Source organism: Eptatretus burgeri, chromosome 2 (genome assembly GCF_056783735.1).
Source record: "Eptatretus burgeri isolate ZD-2024b chromosome 2, Ebu_testis_v1, whole genome shotgun sequence".
Lineage (NCBI taxonomy): Eukaryota > Metazoa > Chordata > Myxini > Myxiniformes > Myxinidae > Eptatretus > Eptatretus burgeri.
The window spans coordinates 129,071,581-129,080,945 of NC_140962.1; the positions used below are offsets into that span (position 1 = coordinate 129,071,581).

The window sequence follows — 9,365 nt, forward strand, 5'->3', positions numbered from 1 at the left end:
TATATATATATATATATATATATATATATATATATATATATCGTATAAAAAGGGAATAGATAGTTGCCAACTCCACCACCGACTTTTGGTGATCGTCTACGACTTTTTTGCGCTTGAACACAAAAAGTGTCAGTATGGAATATACTTAAAGTATGATGAAAAGTATGTAATATAAATTAAATATTTCTGTGAAGGTGCTTTTGCCACATCTGCATGGTAAAGTACATTAGACCACAAAACTCCATCTGTGTCAATTTAATCAGTTATTTCGCTTCAGCAAAGATTGTACTTTACTTCAAATTCACATTCTATAACAACCCCAAGGGTGGGTCAACAGCGAGTTACTTTAGAGTTTAGAGTAACTATTCTGTTTTATCCTTCACCACATGAGAGTCGAGAGTTAATTGTGGATTGAATCGAAAGCAATATTTAAGTTGACACATGCAAGATCTTTTTGCTCAGCATGAGTCAAAGTGAGAATCAGGTCATTTGAAAAATTGGGTCCACCGGGAGAGCAACATATCATTCCTCCAGGATAGTCAATTGGACTTCTGGCACTTTGCAGACACCAAGGTTGTAAAAGATCTCATTTAAAAATAATAATAATTAATTTGGGATTTCAAATCTCTTGGGGAACATTTGCTTGTGGAGGTTGATTGGTGCATTTTGAACGAATGGAATAAACTCAACCACTGAGTTTTATAAATGTTGAGGTGATCACCAATATTTTGAACAACGGTTGCTATTGTGGAACTTGTTTTCACCTTCGAGATGATAAAAGGAATATAACAAGCCTTTCGTGAATCTGAGCAACAAATAAGTGATTACGGTAAAAGTCAATGTTAAAGAAATGACTTTAGGAAATCAATCAGCTGATACTTCTGGTTTATCAAATGCTTGGTACATCACCCTGTATATCACATTCTCCCTCCTAACCATCCTCACTGTTGGAGGAAATGTTGTGGTTCTCCTCTCTGTAACGCGTTACCAACATCTCATGAAAGGGGTGCTGAGCGTTTTCATTTCCTCACTCGCCTGCGCTGACCTGTTAATTGGGATTGTGGAGATGCCTTTAACTGCGATGCAAATTCTTGAAGGAAGCGCGTGGCCCTTTGGACGTCAGGCTTGCAACTTTAGATTAATCATCGATGTCACCAGTGTAACTGCGAGCATCAACAGTCTGTGTGTGATCGCCGTCGACCGTCACATCGCCATCACGAGGCCGCTGCGATATCCGTCCCTCGTTACACGACGTAGAGCATCTTATGCTGTCCTTGCTGTTTGGATCCTTTCCCTCACCATGTCCTTCTTTCCAATCGAATTCAACTGGTACCGCTCAGAACAACCTGAAGCAATGGCATGCTATGAAAACCCCACTTGCTGCATTTTTCTCCCCACGGTGGAGTATGTCTTAATCGCGAGCTTTCTCTCCTTCCACCTGCCGGCTCTGGTGATGATCTTTGTATATTCGCGAGTTCTGAAAGAAGCCAATCGGCAGGTAAGAATGAGTTTTGGTTTTCTGAACTTTTCATTAAAATCGCGATTTTCACAAAAAGAATCAAAATCAATAATCGAGACACAAAAAAGTGTGTGTGTGTGTGTGTGTGTGTGTGTGTGCTTTTTGTTATTTATATTTTGGGGGGGGGAGAGTGTGTGTGTGTGTGTGTGTGTGTGTGTGTGTGTGTGTGTGTGTGTGTGTGTGTGTGTGTGTGTGTGTGTGTGTGTGTGCTTTTTGTTATTTATATTTTGGGGGGGGAGTGTGTGTGTGTGTGTGTGTGTGTGTGTGTGTGTGTGTGTGTGTGTGTGTGTGTGTGTGTGTGTGTGTGTGTGTGTGTGTGTGTGTGTGTGCTTTTGTTATTTATATTTTGGGGGGGAGTGTGTGTGTGTGTGTGTGTGTGTGTGTGTGTGTGTGTGTGTGTGTGTGTGTGTGTGTGTGTGTGTGTGTGTGTGTGTGTGTGTGTGTGTGTGTGTGTGTGTGTGTGTGTGTGTGTGTGTGTGTGCACAAAATGTGGGTTTTCAGAATGTGGAATGGAGTCCTCCCAGGGCAGGCTCAAAGTATCCACCTTCATTTCAGTAAGGGGTCACCATTCATGGAACAAGCTGTGAAGTTTTCTGTTCTCAAAGTTTTGTGCCGAAGGCTCTCTTCAGGATCGTCACTGAGCCCCGGACAGCTTCCAATATTCCCAGGGATGGTTTTTATTATCTCTGTGAGGTTCTTCATCATCCTTCTCGTACATCCAACTGTCACTGGTAATACTTTGGCATTCTTCAGCTTCCTGGATCTTTTTACTTCATTCTTGAGGTTTTTGATCATTCCATTGATTTCTGCATCGTTTCGCCATTATACGACACAACAATCCTCTTTTGGATTACCATCACGATATCTTTTGACATTTTACGTTTGTTGCAGAATTGTGATTGATGCAGAAGAATGAAGAAGTATATAAACCATATAGTTCTCTTTGTGGCCAAATATTTCTCTAACACATGTGTGCCATAATTATAGGCAACCAGGTCGATGCAGTATTTTTATACATGACCCCAAACATGCTGGGATGTTATTTGCTGAATTAACACATGGGCCACACTTGTGTGGAAGCTGTTGCTTGGTGTCCCTTATTTACCCAGGCGTTTCCAAATTTTTTTCTCCACTACCTGTATATCTACAAACATATTTTCAAGTGTTTATGTGTTTGTGCATTTTGACCTTATTCCTACACAGCCCAACTATATAACCTCGAGGCCCCAAATTTTGGGTGGAAATACAGGACAGTACTTCAGAATCTGGGCAACGTTTTTTTCTTAAGCTACCACACATTGACCTTGATGTCCATTTTGAAGCCGCCAAAAGGCACTATAACGTGAATATTGGGATGTGCTGCCGCCATCCCACAAGCAAAAGGTAACCACCATAAGGCCAATAACTCCAAAGCTTTTAAAATTCTAGCCCATCCCAAAACCAGTGCTGGGAAAAACTCACCCAGTCGGGCAACACCGGTATTCCCCCACCCATCCCGGGCAGCACAGGGTGGCTTGCCCCTGCACGTACATATTTATATAGCATATAGCTCAATTATATGAAAATTTTCATAATTGTTAAATTAATTAAATGTTTATTTTTACTTTTTACTATTTGTTCATCTGGCATTATTCCTGAAGTTTATACTTGAACAATTACCTCCCACTTCTGCAAGTCAACTGAAGAACTTCTCAATGTCATTGCCACCACCGAATTGGGTGGAGACATAACTGTAAGGACCAGTTTCACTCCTTATATTAACAGGAAATAAAAGACATTTAAAAAATCTAAAAACAGAGACATGATATTTCTAAAAAGAAACAGCCAAACAACGTCGGAATGACACTACATTACAATGCCACAATACGACAACAATCCTCTTATGGATTACCATCACAACATCTTTTGACATTTTACTTTTGTTGTGGGATTGTGATGGATGATTAACAAGAATGAAGAAGTACAGAAAACTGAAGAAGAATAACAATGAAGAATGACCACATTACGATGCCACAATACGACACCACAATCCTTATTGATTAGCATCACAATATCTTTTGACATTTTATTTTGTTGTGGGATTGTGATGGAAACAACAAATGTTTTTTTTCTGGTTTCTGCAATTTTTAAAGTTATAAAATGCTCAATGTTTTTTTATATTTTGTTATTTTGGATTGGATTAAATCCATCCATGTTTTTGAATTGCTTTAATACTCGTTTCAGTTGATTTGGAGCATGGGTTGGAATGGTTCTGGAATGGTTATGTCCAGTATCCACTCCCCCACTGTCCCACCATCCTGGCCTGGTTTGGTTGATTCAACATTTATGTTTGATTTATTTTCCAAATAAAATGACTCATGCTTAATATACAGTACAATTTAATTTAGGGTTGCGTGCATTAGCCCAGAGACAAAATAATTTCCTAGTGTTGGAATCACCATCATGACTTCAGCAGTTATTGAGTTAGGTTGGGCTACAGTTTAACATTGTTTTTAGAGGGGAAGCACAAGAAGAAGAATCAGTACAAATTGGCGATTTCATAATATGTCATTATGGTGCTTTAGCAATGTATTCTGGCATCTTTTTAAGTCTTTGTAGTTCAGAAAACGTGAGAGAATAAAAGGTATGGATTTTAAATGCTTATGACTTCCCTAAAATCGTTTATGAGTGTATCATTGTGTACACATTTGAATGGGCAGCCATTTATCCTCCTATCATCCCTCTAAATGGAGTACTACCACACTCCATGATCGCTGATGCAGGTGCACTGAACAATCAGTTATTTGTTGTTCTTGCTCATAATTGTCACAAACATGTTGCTGTTTCCCTTTCAGGCACAACAGATTCATGTGAATAGTTTGAGGGAAGAAAGAGTTGGTGAAGGTACACGGATGTCTGTAAAGAAGAACAAGAACAGGAAAACAATGTCTGCAATTGAGCGAAGAGCTTTGAAAACACTCGGTATTATCATGGGTGTTTTTATATTCTGTTGGTTACCGTTTTTCATTGTCAATCCCACACAGGTACTATGTGGATTCTGCATTGGTGCCTTTTATCAATCCAGTTTTTTATGGTTAGGTTATATTAACTCAGCATGTAACCCGATTCTTTACTCCCGAAGTCCCGAGTTCATGGCGGCTTACAAACATCTCCTTTCTTGTGGTTCCAGCAAATTGGGATTGTTGAGCAAATTCAGAGGCTTTTCACAGTGAACTTCAACTGCATAAAAAGCAACTCATTTTAGTCATTACAATGACCAGAATTTAAAGATTAGGCTACTTATAGCATTTATGTTGAAAAACATTTACAAGCTTATTTATCGAACCTATGAGTTGTACACAATGATCCATCTGTCACCCTTTATTTTTTTGTTTCCGATGTCGAGGCTCATGTCGAAATAGCTGTGGACAGTGTGGAAACACATGAACAGCTGGGTGGAAGGACACAACAAAGCGACGGTTGGAGGAAGAATGGGTGTCGAAGAAAAATATTTAGGTGGCAGGGATTGAATCTCACTCTGTGCCCTACCAAATCCACAGCAGTTCTCCAAGTTCCAAGCATGAAAATTGGGGTTCTGGAGCAAAGTTTGAAAATTCTCTTAACCACTTTCAATAAAATTAGCAGTTTTGAAGGGACTTTTTAAACCAACACTTGTGTTTTTCGAAGGTTAAATTCACAAAATCAGGGAAAACCTCAGTTTTGAAAACATGAAAAAGAAATAAAAAATTCAGGAAAAAATAAATCCCCACTTTCTAAGCTATTTAATCCCAGAGTAATATTTTATTTTAAACGAGCAAATACCACCCATCAGTTTGCAAATGCGAATGCGAAAGGGGGGGGGGGTGGGTGTGGGGAGAAAAAGAGAGGGGAGAGTGAGGAGGTGGAGGGGGAAAGAGAGGAGGGAGAGTGAGGAGGTGAAGAGGGAAAGAGAGAATGCGTTGCGAAGCGAAGAGGGATGGAGAGTGCGAAGGCAACGGGTGTGATAAGGGGAGACAGCAAGAGATGAGAGGAAGAGAAGGCAGACATGTGGTGGAGCGTTCATTACGATTCATGCAGTAATGTCTCATCAAAATGCTTCTTCATTGCATAACAGTGAAGATGGAAACAAAATGATGTCTGAAATCCATTTTCTACTGGACATACTATAAATAACACTCGGAGACAAACATCACCCAGACATGTCCGGAGATAAACAGTCCAGACACAAACGCTGCCCAGAGACAAACACCACCCACACACGTCTGACGACAAACTCCCGTCCAGACATCAACACTACCCGGACCCAAACACCACACAGACGTGCCCAGAGCCAAGCTGTCCAGTGAAAAACACTGCTTAGACACGTTTGGAGACAAACTCCAGTCCAGACTCGTGCCGAAACAAACTCGCATCTGGAGATAAACACCACCCGGACGCATTTGGAGATGAACACTGCACAGATGTGTCTGGAGCTAAGCTGTCCAGAGGGAAACACTGCTCGGACACATCTGAAGACAAACTCCCGTCTGGACATGTCTGGAGCCAAACACCGATAGATGCGTCCAGAGACAAACACTGTTGGGATGCATTTGGAGCTAAGCTATCTTGAGACAAATACCACCCAGACACATCTGGAGACAAACACAGACAGGCTGAACACAAACAATTCCCAGACATGTCTGGAGACAAACTACATCTGGACACATACAGAGACATACAATGGTTGGACACATCTGGAGACAAACTCGCGTCCAGACATAAACACAACCCGGATGAATCTGGAGACAAACACTGCGCAGACATAAACACCACCTGGACACATGCAGAGACAAACACTGCCCAGACGCGTCCAGAGCGAAGCTGTCTGGAGACACACACTGCTCGGACACGTCGGGAGAGAAACTCCCATCTGGACACATCCAGAGACAAACTCCCATCTGGACATGTCCGGGGCCAAGCTATCCGAAGACAGCATCACCCCAACACGTCTGGAGACAAAAAACACCCGGACATGTCTGGAGACAAACATTGACAAATCAGAAACAAACAATACCTGGACGCACCCAGAGCCAAGCTGTCCAGTGACAAACACCGCCCTCAGACATGTCTGAAGACAAACACAGACAGATCTGGATACAAAAAATGCCTGGACATGTCAGGAGACGAACAATACACAGATACATCCTGAGACAAACACCACCCAGACAGGTCCAGAGACAAACAATGCCCATACCCTTCTGGAGACAAACAATACCCAGACAAATCCTAAGACAAACACCACCCGGACATATCCGGAGACAAACACCACCCAGACGCGTCTGAAGACAAACACTGCCCAGATGCATCTGGAACTAAGCTGTCTGGAGACAAACTCCCATCTGGAGATAATCACCGCCAGGACACATCTGGAGCTAAGCTATCCAAAGATAGCACTGCCAAAAGACAGCACTGCCCAGACACATCTGGAGACAAACACAGACACATCTGGAGAAAAACAATGCCCGCACATGCCAAAAGCCAAGCTGCCCAGTGACAAATACCTCTCGGACAGGTCCGGAGCCAAACTCCCATCCGGACAAAGACTCTCATCCAGACATAAACACCACCAGGATGCGTTCGGAGACAAACTCCTATCTGAACACATCCAGAGACATACTCCCATCCAAACGGAGACACTGCTCGAACAAGCCCAGAGACAAACTCCCATCCAGACAGGTCCGGAGACAAATTCCATCTGGAAACGTCCGGAGACAAACCCCACCCAGACACGTCCGTTGATTGATGGCGCTTATAATGATGGAATAAGAACAAATATTATATTTTCGTTCAGCGCATACTCAACCCCAATTGGTTATAAATTCAATATGGAGCCGAAAAATCTGGTTTATCTTCCCTTGTCGGAAAAACCAGACATAGAGTAAATTTTAGGATAACCGATCAAGATAATCGTATGATTTCCTTAAAGGTCCCATGACACTCAAAACCTTCTGGTTATTTACACATTAACTTGACCTTCCTGGTGAAGAAATCACCCATGTTTCTTTTTTAAAATCAAAAATGGGATAATTAGACCAATATTTCGAACATTTCTAGTGCGTTTCGCAACTTGCTGTGCCCTGCCCCTCAAAAAAGACACGGACAGAAGGATTGCCATTTATATAGTTGATATATATATGTATATATATATATATATATGTATATATACATATATACATATATATATATATATATATATATATATATATATATATACATACATATACACATATATATATATATATATATATATATATATATATACACGTATACATATACATATATATATATATATATATATACATATACACATATATATATATATATATATATATATATATATATATATATATATATATATACATATATGTATCTTCTTCTTCTTCTTTCGGCTGCTACCATTCGGGGTCGCCACAGCGGATCATCCGTATGATCCGCAGAGAGATTTGGCACATGTTTTACGCCGGATGCCCTTCCTGAGGCAAACCTGGTCGCCTCTTACAACACAGGGATATGGTACACCTATTTTAACCGAGATATACACCGGCCCAGTACACTGGTACTCATTTCGCCGACCTCGGAAGGATGACAGGCTGAGTCAACCCCGTGGTGTATTAATTTAGTGGCCCAACGGGGCTTCAACTCAGGACTTTTTGGATCCCAAGCCGCTGCCCTAACCACTGCGCCAACACCAGGCTACATATATATATATATATATATATATATATATATATATATATATATATATATATATATATATATATATATATATATTGTTGTGGTTGACGAAATTCGCAAACCACCATTCAGGTCCCTTAGGTGAGATATCTCTGTAAGTATATGTGTAGTTAGTCCAAACCCATTGTTTAGAGTGGAATAAATGTCATTCATTCGGGCTGCGACCCTTCAGAATAGCCGTTTTTCTTTTACTATCTTTATTTTGGACCAGCTGCCATTACTACCACCACAACTACCACCAACCACGTCTCAACAGCCATCACACAACAACCACCAACCGCAACGCCGCTTCACAACAACAGCCACGACCCTTGCCGTCACATCTCGCTCTCGCAACCATCGCATCACCGCCATTCCCGCGCCGCTTGTGGGCACCGATCCTGGACTCGTACAGGGCGCGCTCCGAGCAGCGGGTGCAAAAACACCAGCCTTTCCGAGAAATCGGATCAAGAACGATTCACGCCCACTTCTGTTCCGTCCTATCAGCGAGCGTGGGGCGATTTGGCCCCGCCTCCAGGTGCGTCGGAGTATAATCGCTATATGCAGATTCGCGGATCAAAAATGATTCACGCCCACTTTTCCTCTGTCCAATGGGGAGTGTGGCTCCGCCCCCGAACGATTCCTGATCCAAAAATCTGCATATGATTTCTCCTGTCAGACTATAAAGCACCGGGCAGTTGTAAGGAGTCGAGCAGTTGGAGGCAGTTGAGAAGAGGAGGCAGTTGGGAAGAGTTAGCAGTTGTTGAGGGAGTTTCTGAATCGAGAGAGAAAAAGAGTTTCTGAATCGCAGTTGGACGGAGTTGAGAAGAGTGGAGAGTTGTGGCGACGGCAAAGGCAGTCGAGAGGGCGCTCGTGTCAGAGTCGGGGAGCTGCGGAGAGGGGAGGCCGGTAACGCGACCGAGGTCGCGGTGGAGTCGCTCGTCGCGGAACCCAAGCCAGCGAGATATCCTCATTCCCCCGATCATCAACAACCCCTCCGTTTCCCCCCGCGCTGAGATAGTGTGAGAAGGGGGCCCCGTTCCCACACGATTCCAGGCAGTGCCAGCGAGGCCCGCGGAGTCGGGGCGCCGCCGCCATCTTGCGGCTCATCACC

The 9,365-nt window shown here is 42.4% G+C and overlaps 1 protein-coding gene across 1 annotated transcript; it reads left to right on the forward strand.

Annotated features, from left to right (window-relative positions):
• The first annotated feature begins 402 nt into the window (after positions 1-402).
• LOC147033094 (beta-2 adrenergic receptor-like) lies at positions 403-4,597 on the forward strand. The gene is made up of 3 exons (XM_085851259.1): positions 403-1,498; positions 4,354-4,412; positions 4,543-4,597. Exons 1-3 carry the CDS (start codon positions 851-853, stop codon positions 4,595-4,597), a joined length of 762 nt encoding a protein of 253 aa, XP_085707385.1. The 5' UTR covers positions 403-850.
• Positions 4,598-9,365: the final 4,768 nt, after the last annotated feature.

Coding starts and splice junctions, on each gene's coding strand:
- LOC147033094 (XM_085851259.1), top strand. CDS start 851: ATGACTTTAGGAAATCAATCAGCTGATACTTCTGGTTTATCAAATGCT. Junction 1,499..4,353: donor TGAAAGAAGCCAATCGGCAG/GTAAGAATGAGT, acceptor TTTCCCTTTCAG/GCACAACAGATTCATGTGAA. Junction 4,413..4,542: donor GTTGGTGAAGGTACACGGAT/GTCTGTAAAGAA, acceptor AATCCCACACAG/GTACTATGTGGATTCTGCAT.